Source organism: Solea solea, chromosome 4, assembly GCF_958295425.1.
Source record: "Solea solea chromosome 4, fSolSol10.1, whole genome shotgun sequence".
Taxonomy (NCBI): domain Eukaryota; kingdom Metazoa; phylum Chordata; class Actinopteri; order Pleuronectiformes; family Soleidae; genus Solea; species Solea solea.
The window spans coordinates 12,466,647-12,493,692 of NC_081137.1; the positions used below are offsets into that span (position 1 = coordinate 12,466,647).

General features: G+C 39.6%; 1 protein-coding gene across 1 annotated transcript in view; it reads left to right on the top strand.

Moving 5' to 3' along the window:
• The window catches only part of nlgn2b (neuroligin 2b), a 77,542-nt gene that overhangs the window by 23,624 nt on the left and 26,872 nt on the right, over nucleotides 1–27,046 (top strand). Inside the window, exons 2-3 of the mRNA XM_058628165.1 lie at nucleotides 9,538–10,266; nucleotides 20,204–20,257. Of these exons, the coding sequence (XP_058484148.1) occupies nucleotides 9,777–10,266; nucleotides 20,204–20,257 (544 nt within the window). The 5' untranslated portion in view covers nucleotides 9,538–9,776. The remainder of the gene's footprint in view (nucleotides 1–9,537; nucleotides 10,267–20,203; nucleotides 20,258–27,046) is intronic.

Below are 27,046 nucleotides of genomic sequence, written 5' to 3' on the forward strand. Positions count from 1 at the left end.
GCGACTCCGCTGGTTGCAAAAAGAACTCAGTTTGAATGGAAGTCTGTGGGAAAAATGGACCTACAGTACTTCTCACTTGATTTATAAACACCAGATGGCAACATTTCTTTTATATGTGTGCAATCACCTGATTGTACAAATGATCATGTTTAATGTCACCAGAATTAGCGATATATATTTAGGTCACTATTTCAGACCACAATGTGACGAATATTCACCTCCAACATCCAACTTCACCAATAAATGTTGCTAAATTCTACACATTATACCTGTAATGTTCTCAATATCTAGTTCAATGTCTCCTTCAATGGGGCATGATGTCAAAAAGAATTGTTGTAAAAAAAAAAAAGTCAATTAGAATAATAAGAATAATGAATTCAGTGGATTAAAACTAAAATGTAAAAGTTATATGAAAATGTGTTGATGTATTACTTGTTGGCACAGGGGCAGCCGAACAAGAATTCCCATGATCCCATGATTACCAAGCTACAGTAGCTACAAATTCTGCACCTTAATGAAAAGTTCCACGATGCAGATCCACCCACATATGAACCCAGCCTCAGAAAAAGAGACACATTTATAATTAACAGCCCCCCCCAGAGGCAGCATTGTCCACATCACACTTAGAATGGCTCTGGCACATGGATGTATTATAAGAACTGGATAGAGCAGCGCCCCCTCTGCATTGAAGACCTTTTTTTTTTCCCAGTGGCCACTCGGGACACCTCGAGGCACAGACACAGGCAGATCTTTATATTCCATGTTTTTAATTCATGGAGTTTCATATTTGAAAAACATTCCTAAAGGCCATCAAATGTCCAGAAAAATCCTATTTCCCAGAGTGACGTCTTGGGAATGGCGCCACTGTCTGGATATGAAAACTTTTTGGAAATGTGAATAATTTAAGGTGATGGGGTGTTTTTGTGACAAAGCAGGTATTAGTTATTTATTCGGCAACCATTAGCATTTATTTTCAAACTTTTCTTTCGATGTATTAACTAGCTGCTGTGTCAGATTCATTGAGGAGAGAGTTCAGTGGAGGAGGAGACTGGCATAGTGAAGTTTATCACTTATCATACACCGTCAGCGGCTGCAGTGACACAGGCCAGATGGCAGTGTGTGGACTGTGGAGCTGTGACCCTGTGATGCACTGAGCCCTGCGGTCACTTCACCAGGGATTCCCGGGGAGGCTGCTTGTCTTATTATATTATTCTATCTGTTAATAAAGTCCCGGATAAATATGATAAACACATGAATTAGAGTTGAAGATAAACATGTTGAGAGAACATTTGAACATGCTATTGTTCCTAATAATATGATCACGAGTCAACAGTAATATATAACAATAATAATAACAAACATGATGAAAATAGTAATAATTGTGAGCTTTATTTGTAAACTTCACAATTAATATGCACTGGAATTGTTTTTGTAAAATTATTTAAAAAGTTATTTTTTGTCTTTTCTAGGACAATAATATATATAACCCCTGAGTTATGTGAATAAATGTGTGGACTATAAAACTGTGTTTACCCGTTACTTCCAAGTTCAATGATGTCAAATAAAAATTCCAGTTAAAGGGAAAAATGTTCTACAATGTACGTAGGTTTTTTCACAGTTACCAACTTTGATAATTATAGTACAGTATGTACACGTGAAATGACAAACTGAGGCAGATGGACATTTTTAAAAGACATTACAAATATACTAAATATTACACATGTACATATATATATATATATATGTATATATATATATTTATATATATATATATATATATATATATATATATGTATATATATATATATATATATATATATATATATATATATATATATATATATATGTATATATGTATAAAACATTGTTAAAATACCATGAATCAAAACATTTTATATGAAATGCTCCCGGTAAACTTCACAGTAACTGTGTTACATTATGGGAGAAACTCGACTGCGCATGCTCAATGGGCTGCACAACCCAGAAATAAACTGGGAAGTCAGTCTTTTTCGGCGTATGCGCAGGGTGAGCAGCTTCATGGGAATGAAGTTCTTATAATACATCCATAGTCTGGTCACTAGCTATCAACGTGTCCTATTCTGTGTGTGTGTGTGTGTGTCAGTGTAAGATAAAGGGTTTTTCCATGTGATGTACAGGTGTTAAGCTGTGGGAACATTGGTGACCAACAGCAACATATTGATTTTCTGGTCCAAGCTCTGACAGAGAGCCTTTTGTCCAACATCTCCTCTCTGCTCCTGGTGCCTCCTGCTTTATGATCCCTTCTGCTGCCTTTAAGAAACACGTGCCCATGCATCAGTAAGGCCCCTTTGATTGACTCCTACTTAAACACGTGGTTTCTTTTTTTAAATCCGTAATCCCTACGTTTATTTAGTTAATTACTGGGGTGCATTCATGGTGCGGTGCAGTCCAGAAATACACGGTAATGACACTTAATTTGTTTTGACCTTTGTTTTAATTGAGCGTGGCCTCCACTGCTCAGCCAGCATCTGTCCAGCAGAGATGAGGTGATTGCAGTCATTTCTGGGGTTAACCACAATTGTATTAAGTGGGAAGTGTCACTTCATTGTGGATGTTGCCACATTTTTCTGGCTGCGGGCTGATGAGGATGGGAACACCGTGGCAGATGGAGCAGTTGTGTTAACTGATTCAGATGATCCTGGTGTCTGGAGATCTTGTGGTGAATAGAATACGTTGTGGCAGGATGCTCACAGCCTCCTCCAGCAGTAATAAAGAAATGGTGCATCATAACTGTGCAATCATGACATTAACACAATGATAACCTGAAATGTGTATTTTCTAAAGAGGATTAACCCTTTTTTCGGCATTTCGGTCCAGAAGTGATTCTCCCTCTCCATCTCTTCTGAAAAAAAGAATAATAAACTATTTCAGCCTTATTTGGCTCTGTTCATTGTGCTTTTGCCATGGTTAATTAGAGTGCTAGGCAAAGGCAAAAATATAGCTGTAAATATAGTTTAAATTTACCAAAGGATAACTCAACCCCTTCTTCTGTGGCTAACTCCGCCCAATGCATGATTCTTAGAAATGCCATGAAGCAGGCTGAGTGAGGAGAGGAGGAGTTAGAGAGAGTGGGGAGCAGTGCAGGGGGTGCGGTCTGGTTGTGAAATTTGACTCGGAGCCCTGCTCCATGATAAATGGTCTGTATTTCTGTAGCACTTTTCTAGCCTTGATGACCCCTTTACACTACAGTTTTTGCCATTCACACTTTCATACAGCTCGTACATCTACCACTGAAAGAAAGTGAAAAAGCAAGTTCAAGTTTCCTTCGACATTCTAAGAAATAGACTAGTGGAATATCAGCATGCCGTTCAAACACAGTTTTTTATCTGACCTTGTATTGACCGATAGTCACAAACCATAGATTCTTCTTAATACTCTGAACTCTCTTTTAAACCCTCATGTTTCCACTTGTATTGTGCCCTCACCTTCACTCTCTAAGACATTTATTTCCTTTTTTTAACAGACAAAATCTCTCTGGTATTCAGTTTTCACCTTTCCTTTCGTCTCAGATGCTGCTACTTCTGCATAGTGAAATACACTTTACTTATTTACTTACCGTTAGTGGGAGATGAACTTGGTATATACTGTATATATACATATATAATAGCTTAAAGGAATTCCCATTAATGAGATGTATATATGACATCTCATTAATGGGATGTTATTGTGATTCCCATGTTCGTCCCTCTTGCTCAACATTTTACAGATACACTCATCAGCAACAGCTTTAATATCCATGTGCGCTGTGATTTTCCATCTCCACTGCTTGTGAAAATATAATGCAACATAAATACATATCATGTCAGAAGACTCAACAGTGATCCTATTAATTGTAATAGGGTTTAAAGCTAGACTGACATAAAGTCTGCCAGATCTCTGTCTATTACTGGCTGCAGCCCATTCATTGACTTAGGAGGCTTCAGTTTTCTATGAAGGCATGTTTTTCAGGACTAATCAGGTTTATTTAAACATCATGTTTTTGATGGATTGAGTGTGTAATTTAGTTTTTCATTTTTGTTGGGGTTTTTTTTTTGTTTTTTTTACCAATATTCATATTGGATGAGACCTCAAATGAGGACTAAGGGACTGTTCACATGCATCATCCAAAAACACGAAAAAATGCACTGAAGCGGCCAGAGGTGTTTTTTTTACAAAGTCACACAAGTGATATGCTGTTACTAAGCAACCAAAACCTAGGAGCTGCTGAGATGACTGAAGTCCGTGCAACTGAGTAGTGAATTAATGAACACATTCAACTAGGAATAAAAAAAAAGACAATTGTTTTAAAGTTAATATATTTTTATCTTTGTCAGACGCAACGGATGTACAACACAATGTCACAAGGTTGTCGCTCTAATTTATGTAAATAAAAGATAATGTATTTGTGCATGCTGAAGAAAAATGCTAAACAATAGCTTTTAAATCAAAATCGCAACTTAAAAAAAACCCATAAAAACCAGTAGCCCAAACCCCCATTCCTTAATGAAAAAAAAAAAATTTAAAAATAATGTCAGTCTTTGTCATATTTACCATTGTAATAATATTTATGAAAATATTAAGGAGGAACAAAACTGAAACATGTTTTATTAATGATTCTTCAATGACCTTATTACAACCAATATAGATCTTTTACAAGATTGCAGCATCAGAAGGCAGCAGGCAACTGCATGTGTGTTTGCTGGAGTGATACAATTTACTGGGTTCCTTGAATGCATCTCATAACTGCTCCTCTAAGCTCAATATGCTGTGGATTCCGCATTACTCACACTAGCTCTCATGCACTAGAGTTTATTTTAGATTGTTTAAAAAAATGTTTGTCTGTAGAAACATAATGTCTGGTCTATGGCATAGATTTGACTGGAGCACTGATGTTTTTTTTCTGCTTCATAAAGACTGGTGAAGGTAGTTCAGAGAGAGCAGACTGCTACTGGATCCAAAACTGTCAATGTTTAGAATATCCAACTTACAACTAACTTTACAGTCAAGAACCATTGGAGTTCCAGTGCCAGTCAATTGGGTCTTTAAATGGTTGTTTTGGTTATTAATCATCAAGAAACAATCACATCAAGCCTTCAGTAAAAGTGTATTTAAATTATCCAATTATTGGACTAACATGATTCATTCTTCAAACTCTAGAAAAAGGAAATCACAGGTAGCATGTGTCAATTTAGTGATTAGGTAGTCACAAATTGGGATAAGAATATATTTATCACATGGGAAATGTTGGGAATATGTTGAGTTTATTTGCACTGTTAGTCTGAATACGATGAGTGATGTAGCTTGAGAGATGGTGCTGTCTTTCCCATGGTTTAATGTGTCTATTCCTTTCCTAGTTGCCAGGAAATACAGCATACAGCTAAAGAGCTTAGTTTTATTTTAGTGCTGTGAGGTCCCCTTTCCTCAGTTCTGTGACATTTGGTAGCAGACAACCAAGTTCAGTCTCAGCACCACTCGGTTTCTGGCTTGCTAAGCTGCTTGTCATCCGCAGATGTTGACTAGCAGGGGAAAGCAGCTTGACGGCTGAAGAATTACTTGCAGTTATAACACTCAAAGGGGAAACAAAGCAATTTAAAATCCCAAGACAAGCATTTTCCTCAAACCACCCTGACCATTCCATTTAAACATATTCACAAAAGTGTCCACTGGCAGTGAGGCATTACTTTCTCCAACATTTCCATTTGACAGGGCTACCAATTATATAAAACAAGACAGAGAATTGCTTACACCAACCTAGAGATTTGAGTTTCAGTTTATCCCATTGTATGCATGAAGGTGCACGATCATTGCCATTTCAGCTCACAGATGGTTGACACGGACTCATGTTCAGGAAGTTAGAGTACTACCATTTGCCAGTCACATGTGAGTGGTTGAGAACAGCCCCATTTGTGCTTTCTGTAAAATCTATATAATATCGGATGCCTCTATAGATAGGAAACTTGTCTATGAACATTGCCCATGCATATGGAAGAGGCACGCAGAGAACATTGTGATAGGCCATTTACACTTCAATTTTTGCAATGTCATTAAAGTGATAGTTCAAGTTTGTTTTTGTTTTTTTTTTGGAAGTATGGTTGTATGAGGTACAGACAGAGTGAGTGCTGACTGCGCTGTGCTGGGAATAAGCATCATCTGATGCTTTATCTCAATAAAAAGAGGTTTTAGCCACTAAACCAAAGGATCTCCGAATAAAATCTATGCCTGCTCAAGTTTACTATGTCTTAACAGTATGTTTACAGCTTTATTTTGCCATTAGACACTGTTTTCTGACATGAAACTACAATTTATAAAACACTCCTACACCAAAGTTCATAGAGAAAAGGGTTGTTTTAGCTCACAGGGACACAGGAGCTGACGGTCTACTGCTATATCTTTTGGTCAGTTTGTGTCACATATAGAGTAGGTGATTCTGGATGAAGGATTTCCAACACTGAAATGACAAAATAACACATTTGAACTTACTGGTGAAGGCAGCAGTGGCTGAACAACTCCTGTGTCCCATGATGTAAAATGATGTTCAACCTCAGGTTGTCTAACAATGAGACCATAGGGTAACACTTTAGATTAGGGAACACATATTCACTATTAACTAGGTACTCACTAACATGCATCAATAGCACACTAGCCCTTTATTAGTAATTATTAAGCATGTAGTAACACCTTATTATACACAACATTATTCTGCCTCTATTATGACATGAATTAAGATTTTTCCTGATTAAGGTGTTTACGTGCTTCATAATTACTAATAAAGGTCTGGTATGCTACTTATATGCATGTAAGTAAGCACCAGGTTAATATGTTAAGTAATTTAATGTTGAGTATGTGTTCCCTAATCTTAAGTGTTACCAACCATAGATATTAACATCACGTGTGCAATCTAAGTCCATATATTATTTACATATTAAACAACCGCACCGGCCCTCTTATGATTGATCCCTGAAAGTTTTTGCTTCAGTCTAACATTCCTCTCCGCTATTGTAGTGATACCTGTCAATCAAATTCTAGGTGTGATCACACCTATATTGCCCAGATATTAAAATTGACGCCATACATAGACATTCATTGTAATTCAAAACAAGCTACAACAGTAACTGTTTTATTGGTGCTGGACAGAGACACTCTAGCTGTTTTGACTGTTGGCTGCATGTCGCTAAATCCTTTAAACTTTTATACCATAGTGTACAAAGTCATGTACTATGTATAATTCACATTAATCTTTTTCTAAGTTGGATTTTCGGCTTGACTATGCATGCGCACTAACTTTTTTTAATGGGGATTCATGGTGTCCTGACTTATCTTAACTCCGCCTTAGAATGCACAGAGCTGTCAGTAGAGGCAGGTCTCGCAGAGGGCTTTAATGAACTGAATATTTCTCCATCAGCTTGTTACTATTTTGTTCTACAATGAAGTAGAGTAGCGCGCCCATCACTAACTCTGCACACCCTGTTATGTTGCACAGAGTCTTAATGCTCTATTTTACTGTGTCTGCTGGCTGCTACTGGGGTGTGTGTATTGCAAGAGTTGAGGGTGGAGGGATGAGGTGTCTATCTACCAACAGTTAGCAGTACATGAAGCCTTTATCACACCTAAATGTCTCTGTCGCCTCTGTTGAGTGTGATAAGCACTGCTCATTTATCTGTAATGATGTGGAAGCATCTAAGGAAGAAACTAAGTTGAGAAGGAAAGGGTAACCCCGATATTGCGTGGAGAAAGGAATGTGGGGCCAGCATGGTTTTGCTTGTTGATTCTACAAAAAGATGTGCGGAGGCCGAGGATGAGGAGTCGCAGCCATTTTTAATACCAGTCAATTAATTAACTCCAAATCCAAACCTGGATATTTATCTTTGGAAAGCTTAATTCTTTGTCTTTTTCATCCTAGTTAAAAAACACGGAAACCAATTTTGATAGTCACTGTTTATTGTCTACCTGCACCTTATTCAGAGTTTTTATCAGAGTTCTCTGAATTCTTATCTGAGTTAGTACTAAAGACAGATAAAATCATGTGAATGATCACAATATTCTATTGCAGAGACTGGAGCAGACTGTTTGCCTCATTGCAAACAAAAGTTAAGTGTGGAGTTCCACAGGGCTCAATGCTTGGGCCTATACGTTTTGCCTTGTAAATGCTTCCTTTGGGGAACATTATTAGAACATATACTTTCATTGTTATGCAGATGACACACAGTTTATCAATGAGCCCAGATGAAATAAATCCAGAAATGTCTCTATTTCAGGGGGTCCACAGACTATGACAGTGAATTTTTTTCTCGACCAATGAATTGCAATCTGAGTTTCTTAATGTTAAAATGTACATACTAAGCACACAGGAGATCAGATTTCTGTGTATAATATGCAGTTTATTAACAATGTACAAAATGTAAAAGACAACTTGGCAACAATTTTTCAATAATGACATCATTTTTACAAAAATGATGAAAATGCTCTCTCTCTGGTACTCACTCACACACAGTTAATCAGGGATACTCACACACACACACACACGCTGGACACAGCTGGCTCCGGGTCTGGCTTTTCTGGCGCACCAACATCTTTGTCAGAATCAGAGGCTTCTGTGTCCTCCTTCGATGGAACTACATTGTATAAAAATATTAATATTAGAAATGCAACCACCATTGAAAAAACAACACACTTCAGTAACCAACATTTCAAATATCTAAAACTTAACTTAAAATGACGGAACTGAGCATGTGACTGTGACTGCGACTGCTTCTGTAGATGCTCTGACCTGGTGATGATGGGCTGTATTGTGCCTCACATTCTCTCTCCTAACTAGTCCCAGGATGAACACTGCAAGGACTGCTGATCTCAGAGCTGAGTTCTGTCTGTCTGTCTGTATGCCTCATCTTTGCCTGACTTGCTTCTCTTTAAATAGAAGTCATGTATATTATCCCCCTGTCTTTTCATTCTCAACTGACCCTATGAAAAAATAAGGCAGTCTTGTTACTCCTAGCATCACGTATAGTTGCACAATGTTATTAAATCCCCACTTCAAGCCTACAAAATGTCAGGAGACATAGACCACTGTAGACGTGCGGTACCGTGATATGTCAATCATCTGGGGGGGGCACCTGGGGGGTCCAATCAGATTTCAGGGGGGGTCCAGTGCTACCCCGGCCCCCCCTCTAGCTCCGCCTCTGGCTGCATCAAGAATTACTGAAGGAGAAGATAAGACAAACAATTAACAAGAACGCTCATCTGTTAGTTAATGCAGGGCAACTTGTGTTGCCGCCACATAAGAGCAAAACATGGAGCTGCATCAAATCCTATTGGTCTTGGGGGGGGGGTTTATTTTGTTTTATCCAAACATACCACACATACACTGCAACGATGGGCACAGCCATTTCTCCCAGCTATCGCTATACATGCGCCTATGTGTTGGTAGACGTGGGTACATGCGAGGTACTAGTACTTTTTTTCTCAACTGTGGTTTCCAGTACACACTCTGACTCAAACCTGCATCCTCTTTGTCTCTCCCAGGTGGAACTGGCTCACTGACTGCAGCTCGAGACCCATCAGAAGTCCTACAGAGAGAGACTGATGTGACCACACAGTCTACCTGAGAATGCTACCTGACCCTCTGCCTCACCATGTCGCCCTAGGAAAACTGTCCCTTCTCACACAACCTCCTTTTTTGCCTTTTTTATCCACCATAACCCACTGAGTTTTTGATCAACCAAAGTCCTGGTGATACGACTAAAAGAGCCTTTATTTTGGACATGTGGTTTTTTCCTTTCAATGCTGCCAGCCACCAAGGCTATGGTGGGAAGCATCATTATACTTTTCAGCAGATTGCTAACCTCTGCCTGGTGTGGCTCTTAGGACTAGCACTACACCTGACTCTTTCCTCATGTCAACGGGTTGATCTGAAACACCCCATAGTGTCCACAGGCTATGGAAAAATCCGTGGAATCAGGAAGGAGCTCAGCAATGAGATCTTGGGCCCAGTGGAGCAGTACTTAGGCGTGCCGTATGCCACTGCACCTATTGGCGAGCGTCGCTTCCAGCCCCCTGAAGCTCCGGGCTCCTGGCAGGAGATCCGCAACGCCACCCAGTTTGCGCCTGTGTGTCCGCAGAACGTGCACGGGGTTTTACCTGAGATCATGTTACCTGTGTGGTTCACGGACAACCTGGATGCTGCAGCGAACTATGTCCAAAACCAGAGCGAGGACTGCCTTTACCTAAACATATACGTACCTACTGAAGATGGTGAGTAAAAAAAAAAACCTCTGATTCTAGATCACAGATCACAAACGACGTATACATACACAGCTCAGATAAATGTAGATTGTTCCACGTGCTAATTTTGTTTGGCCAATAACTAACCAAAATGTTTTTCATTTATTGCAAGCTACAAATGGGCATTGTTTTTTGTAAAAATACTGCAGTGGGTTCGAGGATGTCAGCTCAGGACGCAGTCATTCATGTGTTCACACATAAATCTAACGATGTGAAGAGACATTTGGGTACGTTCAGATATTTAATTAGGGCTGCCCACTTGTGTGATCGGATCGTATGGATATCTTAGTCTTGGTCCTTTCTTTGAACTCGAAGTTGGTCAGAAAAAAAACCCTGAAATCTTTGTCTCTACACCAAACGATGTTTTCAACTTTTACTTTTATTTTGAAATTCCGTAGCACCTCTGGGAACGGTGTCCTTATTCTAATAATATTCTGTGTAAGGAAAGCTCCTCACATCAGACAAAAGAAATAATTTATTGACAACACACTGCCGAACGCGTGTGTTACTTACTACTGGTTAGTGAGTGAAACAGTTTTTTAGGCGTCTGCGCTGCAGCAGAGTCACATTTGCTATCTTCCCTCTGCAAACCGCCCCCGAAGCAATTAGATACCCTTGACTTTTATTGCACATATTTAATTAATTATAACATTTGATCAAATATTTAAAACACTCCAGAGTATGTTCTAGTTTGGTTTTGTACCAATTAGCCGCATTATGACATGCCGAATTTTAATGTAACACTAATTTGTTTAAATCATCCATGAACATCACATCTTCATCACTGTAATTGTATTAGCTTGCTAGCATTAACCTTTTGCATGAGCGAGGAGGAGAAAGTCACACGTGGTTTGAGCGACTGAACGCGGAGAAGCACTCGTATCGCAAATCAAACATTGATTCCATGACACAATTGTCCATAACCTAAATCTCTGATATTAAAACTCCCATAATATAGACATTGTATATAAACTCTATTATTACTTGCTTATTTGTTGTTTTTCTTCATTGGAGGTTTAATTTCTGCAGCTGATCTGAAAAAATGTGTGCTTCATAACCAACCTTAAAAAAAAATCACAAAATGAGTGATTGGTTTACCATAATTATTCCTTTTTTTCCCAAATTGTTTTACACTTGCACCTTGATCTGAATGTTCTAAATCGTTCTAAAAGAAATGACGACATCAAAAAAGAGCCAAAGTAACATTTGTACCAGAACAAGCTTTCTTCACAAAACGGCGTTATCCCCTCATGAATATTAATTAACATGACTTCTTCATTTGATATTGAAATCTGCATTTAAGAATAAGTCATTATGAAGAATTAATTAATTTCCTGCATCCGAAAACCTCATCAATCAACTTCGCCAGACCCACATGCAATGTGATTTTATAAACGTATAAATCGGCCTTGTTAGCTCAGTTACAGCTCCCCCTTCATACGTTGCATTTCTGATATAGCGTTGATGCAGCCTGCCATTCAACATCTCACAGGCAGAATTTTAACAACTATTTCTTGTATTTGCTCTCACACTGCAAATACAAGAGCTGTCGTTACCTGGGATTTTAGTATTGATACCATGCGGTTTTAAAAGGCAGTGACAGTTATGTCAGGATGCATGTGAAGGGATGTTCTCTTCCAGGTTGTGTTGCCTGGAGTGTGGAGAGTGGTTTCTCTGGCGCAGGCTGGGGAAAATGAATGCTCTTGTCACAGCGAGGACGGACGACATTGACATAATGCTTTAAAAATGTATACATGTGTCCACATTAGTTTAGACCCATGAATGGAGAAGTTTGAGAAACGCTGCAGACCCACAGGAAAGATTGAAACGGATTAATTGCCGGTGGAAAATATAAATAAAAGTATGGACTTCACATCAGAGGATAAAAATGTGAGTGTACGTGCATTAAAGCGGCACAAGCCACACTGAGAGGATGATCTAGAGCCTCCTGTGTTCTTCCCAGTATAGGAGAGGTGTGCAAATGAGAGGGAAAGATTTTACATGTAGCCATGTCTGCTTGTCAGGATCTGTCACTTACTGTCATGGGTCAGTGCTTGCATAAGGCTGATGCGGTCTCCAAGGATATGTTCTACCTTGTTTGTTTGTGAGAGGAAAAATAGAAACTGAGGAAGAGTAAAGTGGCCCTGAAATCAAACACTACATTTTTTTTTCTCCCCATGTGTAACTTTTGTCACAGTCCTTCATATTGTTTACATGAAGGAGGGCCAGTTGCGTATTATGTTTGTAAACACTATAGATGTTGTAAAGCCCCAGAAATATAGGTTATAGCACAATTTGATTAGATTCCAATTGGGTCATGGTCAAAGAAGAAAAATCGATTTTCGATTCAAAACAACTTTCAATGCACAATATTTTTTGATTCAAAGTTCAGTACATAGAGCTGCTGCCTTGAGGGTCCTTACTCTGCTGCTAAGAAAAGTTCTGTTGCCATGCTTTATTTATGATGACAGATGTAAACATCACCGCTTTCTCCTTTGTCAAGCAAGTACGATCATTGGTCATGTTGCTTCTCAAACCTCAGCCTCTGAGCTAAGAAATCTGCTTTTCCGCTGATAAATAGATTTCCTGTAGTTTTAGCCGTCGCTTTCTGCACAAACAGCTGCAATTGTTTTTTTCAAAATATAACATTACTGCTTTTCATGTATTCAGATTCACAAGGAGCCCAAAACACTTTGTTGTTGACAATTGGAATACTGCATGTTATTATTTGCACTAGCCCTTTACAGCTTTTTTTAACAGGTTATGAGCACTGAGTGTCATACCCCAATGAAACCAAATGATTCTGATATCAAATAAGGTAGGAGCCCAAATCACTTTTTGGCAACTAGAAGACTGCATGTTACTATTTTTTTTAAATGTATACACATTTTAATTTAAACAGTTCCGTTAACGCATACTTTTAGTTTCAGTTTCACCTCGCTGTCGGTCTCACAACAGAGATGCTTGTTCTTACTTTTTCACTGCTGCTGTTTCTTGTTAGTCGTGTTTTCTGAAGCTAAGAAAACAACTACAAACAAGCTAAGAAAAAAAAAACATTGCAGTATGGATGTAGCCCTAGTCCTTCAGTGCAGCATCCATGTATTTATCATCTCTTGCAATGTATCTACAGGGACCACCACATCCAAACTAAAATATCTCAACAAATCTAGTGTAGGATGAATTGCCTAAGAGGATTAATCTTCCTGACTTGTGTGATCCCTTGACCTTCTCTCTACCGCCAGCAGATTGTTTTTTTTTTTACTGAAATGTCTCCTGGATGTCGGGTGGATTGTCCTGGAATTTGGTGCTGACATACAGACATTCCCTCAAGATGAATCCTAATCCTTTATCGGTAGCGCAACAATAAGGCGATGTTTGTGGGTTTTCAATTTAGAATTCTCCACAACTGAGTGCATATGGCGCCAACTCCATCCTGAAGTATAATCAGGACTCTAGGTGAAGGGATAGTTCAGTTTTGTTGAAGTGTGTTGGTATGCGCTACTGACAAATAGTCGGGGACACGAGGAAGAGCAGATTTTAGCCAGTTAAGTGAAGGACCACCTAATTAAGCCTATGCCCGCTTAAATCTACAATATTTTAAGATAAAGTCTGCCCCTTTTTTCTCATTTAGAAAATGTGTGGTTCAGCAAACAGGAAGTACTCATCCTCTCTTTCCTCCGTTAGTTCTGGTGGTTGAAAGTTCAATGACATTGTGATATTTTGTGACCTCTTCATTCTACGTTTACTCCCTGATTGGTTCTTATTGGCTGCAGTTCAACTATCAGCTGTGAGCAAAAAGCTTCGTCTCATCATTTGACATCCTATATGGACATATGGACTCAAAACTAGTTATACGGGTTAAACATTTTGTACAACCACTCACTCCACCACAACAACTTCCATAGAAAATATCACAGAACTTCATGCCTCCACTAAAATGAAATTAAAATGTGTTATTTTGTGACTTAAGTGTTTAAAAATCCTTCATTATCTCATGGCATATACTTACCAAAAGATGCAGCAGTAGACCAGGAGCTCCCTTGTCCATGTGTGCTAAAAACACTGATTTTTTTCAATGGACTCTGGTGCAGGATAATGACTGGTTTACAGACCTTAGTCTCCAGTAAAAAAAAAAGGCTGTTTAAAGTTGAGATAAATTGGCTAACCAAGTAGGTGTAGATTTTATTATGCGGCTAGAACCTTTTTTTTCATTTGTTTTTTCCCCAGTGCAGGGGGCACATAGAGAGCAATCGGTGCTGACTATTGTATGTCGCAAAAACCCGGGCCGTCTCTTTAAATAAATACTTTTAAAGCACAAATTGTAACATGTACCAGCAGAGTGAGGCATTTAGCCAGTGGTGGCTGTCGGTGCTTTGGCAGTGAATAGTTCCGTTTCCACTCACAGTCAAATGTTGTCGGGCCAGAATAAACTGGCAGCGCAGATTCACACACTCCACGATCAGAATGTTTCGGTGCCAGGTATGACCTGCACAACTTGATTTTAGTACATAAATATCTGGAAAACAACATTACATTTAATCTTCTTGGTCTACCTTTAGCCCCCATTTTTGGCTGCCGAAATACTCTCACACCCCTAATCCCACTGGTGATTTAGCAGGTTTAAACAGTTTTGTTTGACCAGTGGGAGTGTGTTAAATCAGCATTCGGCTCCAATCGACATTGCTGGGATGGCAAGACCCGCAGAGCACATTACCTTCTTGCGGTTTCCATTTCGGAGCAGCGCACTGGCACACATCCGTCTTCCAGCCATTTGCAAGTGTCTGTGAAGTTGAACTTAACTTTTACAATTTAAGCTCTCAGTAATTTTCATTTAATTATTCAGATTAGTGGGAAGAACATTTGAAAGAGGCACCAAAGTATGTGTTATGGTTGTTTCCTTCTTCCTCTGACTCATTTTTGTTTCCATCACGTCCATGATGTCACATTTTTGAGATGAAACAAAAAAACACCAGAGGGCAGACCAAGCACTGGCAATGGAAACCGCATTAATCACTCTTTTTCAGCAGGTTCACCCAGGTTCACAAAATCCCCAGTATAGTTGCTAATTTTAGTGTGAAAGAGGCTTGACTGCTTTTGTCATCGGACAAAAGCAAATTCACAGCTCTCTTTTCTTTCTGCTGTCCTCTCTGAAACCATCCCTGCATCTCCTTCTCTCTTCTCCATCTTTATGCAGATGGCGGCAGAAGGGGTCACTGTTCTGAATGCAAATGAGCATTTTCAACACACCCCTCCCACCTCCAGGCCACTGTATAGCCTGCTACTATTTAAACCCAAATGGAATACAAATAACTTCTCAGAATAATGTAAATAACACAAATGTTTCAGCTGACTGAAGAGTCGGCTTTACACTCTCCATTTATCTCCCTCCCTCCTTCTTCAGCGTTTGCACTAACTCTCCTGTGTGGCTGCGCTGCTCGGCAAGAGCACTGTCTCACTGCATTCCTATTTTCCCGAGACACTCCTCAGCCAAGAGCCTAAGATCCTTCATTTTTATTGCTGCTAGAGCAGCCATTTACCGCGCCTTTATTAAAAACCATATTTCAAGAGGCAGGACGGTGGAGGCGAGGATGGAGCTGGAGGCTGCAGGCACAGTGAGAGGGGGAGATGGAGAGCAGAGTGAATGTACTGGAAGCTGCTGCCTGGATGGAGGGGGGGGTTGAGCCAAAGCTGTGTCTGACACCTTGTCAAGCAGACAGGCCACCACAGACATGACATACTGCAGCTTCATCCCATTTACTGCACTGAGGAAATGGAAAGGGAAGGGAGACAGCTTGCTCTCTGGCCACTGGTTCACTGAACCGAAAAGAAACGCTGTTGACTAGAGAGATGGAGCTACATTAGGTCAAACTGTACAGGGACGAGCCAAGCCTTATGCTCCTGTGTCGGTCAACACATACTGACCAGTAGTAGTAGTAGTAGTACTCGCAGTAGTAGCGACAGAACCTACTGGCAGGGTTCTCTGCTGTGTAGTTTGGAAATATTGTGTGTTTCCTCTGGCAACATCTTTACTATTTTCCCAAACTCATACATAAAAAGTCTGTTGACAAGTCTAAACCACATTGTGCCCGTTGTAATTTGGTTTTTTTTCACAAATTAATAATATTTCTTAGTAATCCGTTAATGAAATCGATAAAAAGAAGGGAGAGGGCAACTTCACTGGCTGTTTGAAGGAAAATTACGCATATGCAATCTATGAAAATAACTGATTGTTTTTGTTTTACAGATATGTGTGGAGAACATACATATCTTTTGACTTTTTCCACTGCTTTTTCAGTGATCCACATGTTTGATTTGGCAGAGAGATGTTTTTTTTTAAGCCAGATGCTCTTGCTGATGCATCCCTCCCATTTATCCAGGCTAAATATCATAGAACATATAAAATAAACATCATGGAAGACCGAAGAACAGCTGAAAGTAACTTAAACTGAGACCATTAACTCAATTCAAGTGGAATGCAGCTAATTTTTCAGATTGTCTGCCATTCAAACTGAGGTGTTTTTGCCCCCTGGTAGCTATTGAATAAACGTTTACTTCTTGGCTAGACTCACCTTTCAAACCAGAGCTCTGTGTTGCCTGAATTGTTGTTTCAAACACTTCCTACACTATTCTGACGATCAATTTACCTTTTTGTTTTTCTACTTTTGCTCCTCGACTGCGAGATACAACTTGCGAAGGCTGCATTCTGATAGTCCATTACAAAGTAAGACTGTTTGCTTGAGCAGAGCTCACCCTCACATATAGTTTGCTCCTTTATTGAACATTAGAAAATGAATCAAATCAGGGAGGTCTCCATTAAGCGGCAAGGTGTGGTTTTAGAGTGGTGCTAAGTAGTGGAGGAGTGCTGACAAGACGGAGGTATAATGTGCCTTTTTATCCATTACCGGTCTGTCTACCTGTCTTTTGCACTACTGTATCATGTCCCTTTATGACAGGAAGTGCTTTCTGGATCTGGCGCCTGCATAGTGCCACTCGGAGGATGCAGCAAACTCATTCAGCATTGATCCCCTCTCCATTTAGACAGCAGATAAACATTTTATATCAGAAAACCATATTCATATAGAGTGAAAATGCAGTGCAGAGTGGCGTGATGCTCTCTTTCACCACGTGTAGCGGTATGAAAGGAAAACATCTGCAAATATCACTTCACTGTGATGTTCGCGGCAGATTGACAGAAAGAGACATGTCAGCACTGGCAGAGTGATAAACCCCCCTTTGGCAACTGAATGTAGAGTATTTTACAAAAAAAAAAATAAGTGACTGCAACGAGAGCTGGGTGGGAACAAGGAGGCAGATGAAAAGGACACTCTGAAGACGCTTCCTGTGGCATGTGGGTGTTCAGTGGGTGTTATTTTTTTTGTATTTCTTGAAACCATGTGAACCAAGGGGGCAATAGTTTTTATAGAGGAACATACTGACATACATAGTATGTACATACATTATTTGTAGGCTGCATCCTTCGCCTGAGTTATGACAGCACATCAAATTTTTGAAAGGCTGAAGTGTGTAACCTTTGTTGATATTATTCTGCCTCTGGTCTTTGTGAACAAAAACGTCCATCTTCTACCACTTAATCCTCCACATGAGGGTCACGGGGGGGGAGCTGTGCCAATCTTAGCTGACATATGGCGACAGGCGGGGTGCACCCTGGACACAAACAACTACCAAGGGTGCTAACCACCACACCAACCTACACCAAATTATTTGTATGCTGCATCCTTCACCTGAAAACAAGATCTGTCAAGCAATACTATCAGACCTGACCGTGGTACTGTCTGTAAATACAGTAGAGGCAGCGCAGGGGTTGGGTAGGTTAGGTTAGGTTTATTGTTTAGCATTTTTTAAGCAGTAGAATTCACTTCCGAAACTTTTCGTGGGCACAGCCTTTGTGTTTTTTAGGCGTACTCCAAACTTGCAGCTGTCTTGCTTTACTAGCGCAATGTTGCTGATACTTTGCCCCATCCTGACATAAAACAAATGACTTCCTCTGGGTACGGCTGGAATGTCACCAGGCAAAACAAGATGTATCCACTACTGAGAAACAGAGAGAGAGAGAGTCCTGAAGAGCCAAAAGTATGGCAACATGATGTGAACTCATTTGTCAGTGGTTTAAATGCAACCGATATTTGTTGATATTCAATATATGCAAATCTTCTGTCACCCCCTGTGGACTTCATGTTATCAAACCACTGCCAGAAAACTTTCTCTCCCTCTCTCCTCTTATTCTCACAGAAAGATACATTCCCCTTTAGATTTTTCAAAAGTTAAGTTAAGTTTGAGTAATTGTTTATCTTTCTTTGAACGTCATGTTACTCGTATAGAGTACATGCAGGAACATAGTCCAGCAGTGGTTTAAGGACCGCCTGATTTGCTTTGCATTCTATTGGCAGAGCACGAGATTAAAATGCAATTGTGAACATGTGAACATCCAGGTTTATTAGTAGCAGTGGAATCCAACTTTTAATGTATTACTCTGTGTTTTCAGCCATTGTCCAACGGTATACAGCTGTGTTGCTTTACTAGCTCAATGTAGCTGTCGTGCTTCAGCCTTGCCTCCATCAGTCATGATGTAAAATGCATCACTGTGAGTGCAGCAATGGAATGTTGTTGGGTGACACAAGATCTAACATTTGTTTGGTCAATAGTTCAAGCATTCAAAGTAATGTCTGTATGTAACGGACAATTGCCTATACATTATATCTCTTGGCCGACTATTTCTGGTGAGCTGTCAGCCAACTATGCAGAGATGTTCTACAGTTGGTGCGTGCAGAAGTTACCAAGAGTACCTGGCAAGAATTTATAGAATCTAGTGGAGGCTGTGCTCAGAGGGATGAAGTAGTGCTCTGCTGTTCTCCCCTCTAGAAGATCATGTAAACATTTCATCTATATCGGCGGTTTTAATCACAAATTTTAGTGTAAAGGAGCTGGCTTTTATTTTTGTTGTTGTAAGTTATAAGTGAAGCTCCATGCAATTGTTTGTATTTGTACTACAGTTTTACTTTAGCACTCTACAGATACTGATCATCATCTCAAGTCCAGCCCTGAGAGTCATTCATAATGCGGCATTTTATAGACTTTTGCTTCTATTTTCAGACATCGTGGGCCAGATAAAGCCAGTTCATGGGCTGAAACCAGCCCTGGGGCCATATGTTGACTGTGCCTTATAACAATGCAAAGCACAAGGCTAATTAAGCTCTGACAGAAAGCTCCACTGACAGAATAAGACACATTAATAAGATTTTTATCAGTTCAGACTTGCAGAGGGTGACAGGCCAGTGCGTTGGTTGGTCGCTGTGATAAATGCTTGTTATTGGCTCTGCCCTATGGGGCATTTAACTGGTGTTACCATGAAAGCTTAATGTGGGGTTCCTCTTTGACCTTGGTGTGGGGAATCCTGTCATGGGCCTTTTGTCTGTATACATTCCTTGGTATGTAAACAGGTAGGAAACAAACCATTTTAAGTTTAATTTCCAGTTTAGTACAGGGTGTATCCTGTATCCTGGCATTCCTTGGCTTTTTTTCCCTTGACCAAAAAGAGTGATGGCTTGATTCTGCTCATTGATTTTTCTTTGCAAAGCAGCAACGTGTCAGGACTGATTGGAAGAAGGGTTGAGGGGAAGTGGCCTCCAGGGTTATTTATGAGGGAGTCCGTGACTAGACCTAAAGCAGTTGAAACAGATGAGTTTTGGGGGGGGGGGGGGCTTATCTTTCCAGGAAACGGTAATCTTGTAAACATTTTGTCTTCACAAATGTAACCAAGCATAACATCTAACAGTTGTGCTGTTCTTCTCTTGTAATATTTTTCTTGTTTTGTTTTTCGTGCAAATGCAATCTTTTTGAATTTTGTCTCTTTTGTGTCTCTTTTTTCCCCTTTTTTTCTGAACCTTAGGTCCACTGACAAAAAAACCTGATGAGTCTACAATGAACAGACCAAGGGAGGAAGGTATTTTAATTGCATGTTTTTGTTTTTTCCATCATGCTTATATAGCTATATAATGTTTGCATTATAGCATATATGCTAGAAATACCCATTCTGACCGGCAACCAGGTTCCTATTGTTGGAGTGATTGAGACCATTTACCGCTATTTTTAGTGGCTTTACAAATCGAGTGAGAAAAGGCTCTGAGTTGTTTTTGCAACCAGTGGAGATGTCCTCTGGTGGCTGTTCATTATATAGTTACTTCCAGTTTGGCCTCATCATACTTTTTATTCATGGTCTGTGTGGTAGAAGCATATCAAATATACCAGTGAAGTTAGGGTTAGGTAAATATGACACACACCTGTAACTTGTGGTAAATGTTCTGTTTATTTCTTTCTATTTTAAGTATCTAACTACCAAAATACTTAAATGTGGCAGCCCTAGTAATATGAATTGAAAAACTGGTAAAAATAATACCTAAGCAAAAGATTAGTGCTAAAAATAATCATAAAATCAATTCTTAGATTCGTCAAATAAGTGTAATAATAATTGTTAAATAAATTAGGCTCGGCAATACTTATCACAATATACTTTTTTATATCATTGGAAACAATATATTCAAATCTTTATTTCTGTCATGCTTAAAAGAAAGACTATATACCCAATATATGATATATGGGGATATAAAGCTACACAGGTTTTTTCACTGGGTTTATTTGTGCTTCTCAAAGGGAACAATACACTGTAAATACACTCTAAAATAAAACATACACTGTTTATGATCTGCATTACATGCTCATACAGTTATTGCCTTTCATTTCAGATAATACTTTTTTTATTATTATTATTTTATGTTTGCACTTTTCAAAGACGAAGCAACATCATAATCACAAAACCAAGCTCAGACATGTAAAAATGTAAAAATAAATAAAGTAAGTAAATGCCTGTATACCCTAAGCTGCTGCGACAGGAGCCCCTGAGGCTTGTCTCCAATTCAAAATGTTTTTGCCTCAGTTTCAAAAGACAACTGCTAATTTGACTGCCGATGATACAATTATATTCATATTTATTATAGTCTTCAGAGAATGTTGAGCCTTGATAAGGGTGGAATCTGACACCTTACCATTGTCATTAATTTCTATGAAATGTTTTAGATTAGTAATTGTTTCCACAAATTTATTGTGGAAACATCTGCATAGGAAGAGAGAGGTTTAAATTGACATTGGCCTATGGTCAGATAGTAATATGTTATGGTATTTGCTGTTAGTGATCAAATTGTTAAAGATGAAAACTCCCATAAAATAATTATATCAATACTATATCCGAATATTAGAGTCAGTTGTAAGGGAGGTGAGTTGGAATGGAGTATTTTTCATAAAGACAATGGCCATACCACCGGCTCAATGGTGATTGATATCCTTTTGATATCCAGCTGTACCTTCATTTTTGTTGTTCCGTTGCTCTGATGTGAGTTTCCTCTGGGAATATCACATCTGCAGCTTAAGGTTTAAGATGTTGAAAAACTTTATCCCTTTTAACGTCGCCAAGCCCCTTAACGTTCCACCAAACTATTGTGACATCCCGGCCTCCTGCTTGCACCTCGTCACAGGACGTCTCCATACTCTGATGGAGAATGAAACATCATAGACGAGCACAAGCACATTAACAGTTGGACGTTGTTTGGCAGCATTTGGAACAACCACCATGTACACACACACACACACAAACAAAATGAAGGGAAAACAAACAAAACACACACACACAAAACATGTCTGAGCCACATATAAAAAAAAAAGAAACATCACAGTCTCCAACCCAATGAAAATATAATTTGGTCAATTCCATGTATTTCTTTTATGTATTGTTTTTATCAATATATATAATATATAATTGATTATGATAAGTGTATTTCATATATTTATTCAGTAAAATAAATATGAATATCAGTGCAGCAGCTTTTTAAACCACAATGTGGATATAACACTGATACAATGCCCAGCCCCAGGGACGGCCATAGTGCAGTTATAATGTTCCAGTGTTTAAGTGGCAGGCAGGAGACACGGTGACCTCCTTGTTGGAAATATAGGAAGTGGATCTGAGTGTAACAGTTGAACCCTGTGACCCTCCCCCCCCACCTTTCTACTCCTGCTGAGCCCCTTTCAACACACACATCTGATTCTATTATCCAGTATATGAATTCATTGGAGGAGAACTCATTCTCACTTTGTACCTGGTTGTGCACAAAATGTAAAGCCTTTCGGCGAGATGTCTGTGTGACGTTATTGCAAAACTTAGTGGATGTATTTACTTTCCCATTAGATCAGCAGCATTGCTTGCTGGGAAACCTGACAGCAACTGATGCATATTTAAGTAACTTTCAAAAAAGATTTTTGGAAATAGCTTTGTGCATTGCCAGGAAGTGTAAAGACACAATAAAGTCTGACTCCAACCTCCAACCAATATAATACATTTTAGAAATGAAGATTTGAAGATTTGGCAACCCTATCTGACTGATATAGACAATGACTTTTTTTTAAAACTGACACAGCAATGGAAAGGCTATTCTATTCTTTCTCTTTTATTATTAATCAAATAATTGTAATTCCGACAAAATCAAGAAATAGCTTAACTCTTTCTAGAAGTCAATGAAAAACTGGACAATCTTATCTTATCTAATCTTATTTAGTGCTATATTTAGAATATATATTCTCTCTAAAATACACTCAACCATGTGTTTTAGAGATAATATGAACATGTTTTTTTTAAAAGATAAAATGTCCACTGTTAATATTTTTTTAGAGCATCAAGTTAAATCCATAGAAAACACTAAACGTCATTGTACAAGTTGTAATTTCCCTAATATTATGTATTTAGCATGGGACAGTACATAATAAAACATTAACCTTGTATATATTTCAGCAAAACTGCTCATTTCCAAATGTAGTCCCTCGGCAAGCAATGTACAGAAAGTTTTCTCCTTTTACACTTCTTCTATTCACTTTTTTGTTAATGCATCATAGATAAACATTATATTTTATCCCATAATAGTTGGGTTCTTATGTTTTCCATTGAGGGTTTTTTTGTCACACCTCCTACCGCTGTATTGGATTCAGTTAATATGAATAGCTTTTAATTTTCCCAGTGTTCCTGTGGCTCTGAAATATTGAGATATTAAGATATGATTTCAGCTTGTAGTCAGATATGGTAAAAGATTGACTTTAGTTTCATTGTTGTGCACTTCATGAGGTCAAAAACACTCACAGTGCGGTTACATTTTGAGCTAGAGAGATGTTTATTGTCAGTGGTAAAACTACTTAAATGCAATCTTAGTAATTGCTTTCTCATAATAGGAAACAGCAACGAAGCCACACACAATTCATGATTTATCATAAATATTGGAAGTTGCTTATATTTAACTGTCCAGTCCAATAGCGCACACTTTACCGTTTAACTTCATGTTTCAGCCTTTTAGAAAACCAATCAAAGATAATGTCAATGGGGAAATACATTTTCCTCTCAAGGCTAATGGAGCAGAGGCTTGAAGATTGGACGGAGGGGGATTTTCCTACAAAACATAATAAAAAATAAACATCCTACAAAGAAAATACGAGATAAATATAAAAAAACTTAAAAGTGGCATTTTTATACATGCATTTAAACATTAAATAAATGCAAAGAGAATCACAAGTGCTTCAAAATAAAGTGTTAAGCTGTGTGAGGAATCAGCAGGGACTTTTATAAAGTAGCAGAATTAATAGCACTTGAAAATGTAAATGTGGCGCAAAGGACCTGCACATGAATGTGTGACCCAAGAAACCATAGGGAAGTGAAATGTATTAAAGACGGGATGAAGTGGATTAGATGAGTGGAGTGATTGATGCAGCTTTTTCCTGTGATTTATAAATGTCTGACAGTGACGGCTGCTGCTCACCAGTGATTTTATGAGGTCGTTTAAAACGACGGATGGTCAATTCAATCCAAGAGGAACATACAAAATACACATTTTTAACTATTCGGCTCTCTGGACATGGAACATCACCTCTATGGCGGGGAAGGAGCCTGAGCTGGTGCACAAGGTTGAGAGGTTCCGACTAGATGTGGTCTTTCTTGCCTTGATACACAGCTTGGACTCCAGTACCAGTCTTCTTGAGAGGGGTAGGACTCATCTCCACTCGGGAGTTGCCCCTGGTGAGAGGCATCGAGTGGGAGTGGGCATACTTATTGCTCCCCAGCTACGAGCCTGTGCATTGGGGTTCACCCCGGTGGACGAGAGGGTAGCCTCCCTCTGCCTTTTGGTCGGGGGATGGGTCCTGACTGTTCAGAGTATCCACTCTTTTTTGGAGTCCCTGCTAGAAACCACTCCTGCTGGGGATTCCCTTGTACTTCAATGCTCATGTGGGCTAGCAGTGTGGTCAGGGCCTTATTGTCTGTGCACAGCGGGATTCTTGTCCCCCACAGAAAAGTCCTCCACTTTTCAGCTGCCCACACACTGGCTAATGCCACCTTCTCCACAATGGAATGTTTCCGTTCAGCAGGTGTAAGTGAACATGAAGCAAATCTGTCTTATCAGGGTGCATTTGTGTCAGTAGACCCCCGTCTTTGGGGTCAAAGACTGCCAGTGCTGTGCTGTTTACATTATTATACAAGCCTTTACTGTGTAAAAATTTGCCTGTGCAGCTGCAGTCCACTTGAATGTGTCAACACGCAGGCATTCTTGCAACTATGTGTCGCACCAAAGACGCATGGTTTTGGACAAACTTTAGATATCATGCCGTGAGCCCTAGGAATGAGCGTCAAGCTGTGGCATCGCTAGGCACTGGAGCTTCTGTCACGGCTCTACAGGCTAGGACCCAACGCACATGATGTTGATAACGCACAACGCGTGTGCAGCCCCAAATTTTGGAACTGTGGGTTTGGGTGCGCATGCACAGCGGAATGTGCGAACTGAATTTCCACCCTACCAGTAGGTCCCGCTCACCAAGCAGAAAAAAACATTTTGCCAAAAATAGTCACCCGAGCCTCGACCTGGGAACCCTCGAACTGTCTGACACCCCGACTCCCCTGCCCGACGTACCTTTCAGCTGTGAGCCGCTCGAACCAGAAGTGTCCAAGGGAGCTGTAGCTATGTTCTCTTCTTCTTTGGTAGGAATGGGTCCTATTTCTGCATCCAGTTCTGATGGTGAAGTCAGATACTACAGGACCCTGACGTGCATGTATAACAGGGTCCGCAGTATGCGACCGGAAGTATACCAGTGCCTGAAGGTGATCCTCATTTGGTAGCCAACCTTGGGCTGAAAGGATGTGGCCCAGGAACTGCAGGGTTTTCTGGTTGAAATGACACTTTTCAGTATTGAGCTGGAGGCCAGTGAGCACCGCTAGCAGATTGTAGTCATGTTTTTGCTGGTCTCTGCCATGGTTGACTACAACGCCATCCAAAAAAAGATTTCTGGACGGCTTCAAGGAGATTGTGGTCAACCATCTGACGGCTCTGGACGGGGAAGCAGTGCACCGTTAACACTGATTGGGGATGGGATGCTGCTGACCTTGACACATAGTGTCAGGGAAGACCTCCCCAGCCTCCCGGGTAAGGTCTATTTGGGGATTCTGGAGAGGAGGGTCCATCAGATAGTCAAACCTCAGGAGGAGTTTCGACCAGTCTACATGTGCTTTGTTACTGATCTTAACATAATCGTGACAAGAGGAAATGTACAGCTATATCTGTAACACTGTAATATCAATTTGAGTTGGTAATTCAATCATTTCAAGAAATGTTTAGTGAATTAATTATATTTTTTATTAAATTTCCATTTAATTCACATACACATACGTCTCAACTAAAAGGTTGGCCAAATTTTGCATAATTGTTTCGGAACCCCAAAAAAACCCATCTGTGGGTCCCAACCCATACTTTGGGAATTACTGCATTATACAATATAATAAACCATATAAGTAATAAGTAATTATTGCATAGCTATGTAAATATTAGTTCCCACTCATTTTTCACCTAAACATTAATAATATGAATGTAAACCCAATGCGTTATAAATGTCAATAATGACCTCTTTTTAATATACATTTGATACTGTTTAAACATGAGCAAGCCCACAGATTGATATGCACATACTTTACATAGCAATTGTATTACATCAAATTAACATACAAGAAAAAAAAAGCCAACATATTACATAATATTCATTTAAATTGTCATGTTTTAGTGATGGTCTGCAGCACGAAAATAGGAATTTAACAGTGAAAGAAAACATAGGTTGAAGCAGCGCTGTCTTCCTCTCTGAGCATAAAATTTATGGCAGTGCTGCTGCTGCTGCTGATGTCACTCCTCTCTGTACTATCCTGGTAATGCCAGGGATAATTGAACTTGTTTACATATCCTTTGGGAAATCAGTCCCAGGTTCACAGCGCAAATAGGGAAGAGAGAAAAATAAGGAGCACTGTGGTGTGTATAAAATGTATATTCTTAGCCAGTCAGCTTGTGTCATCTGTGTGACGTGTGATTCCTGCATGTGTGAAGCCATATGTGCCGTTTTACACTGTGCGTGTGTGTGTGTGTACGTGGCCGTGTATGTAAGACTGTGAGTGACGCACCCAAGTGCATGTGTAACCTGAGATTCAGGTGGTGATGCAGGCGGGTGTGCAAATACGTGAGTGGAATTTGTTACCACGGCAACAGGCACTCAGCGAGCCGGTGCAACGGAATGGCTGGTGCAGTTCTATTAGCGAGAGGCAGTTTCCATAGCGACTCCACATCGTAGCTGCCTATGCAAGAGTTTGTGTGTGGTATGTGTGTGTGTGTCT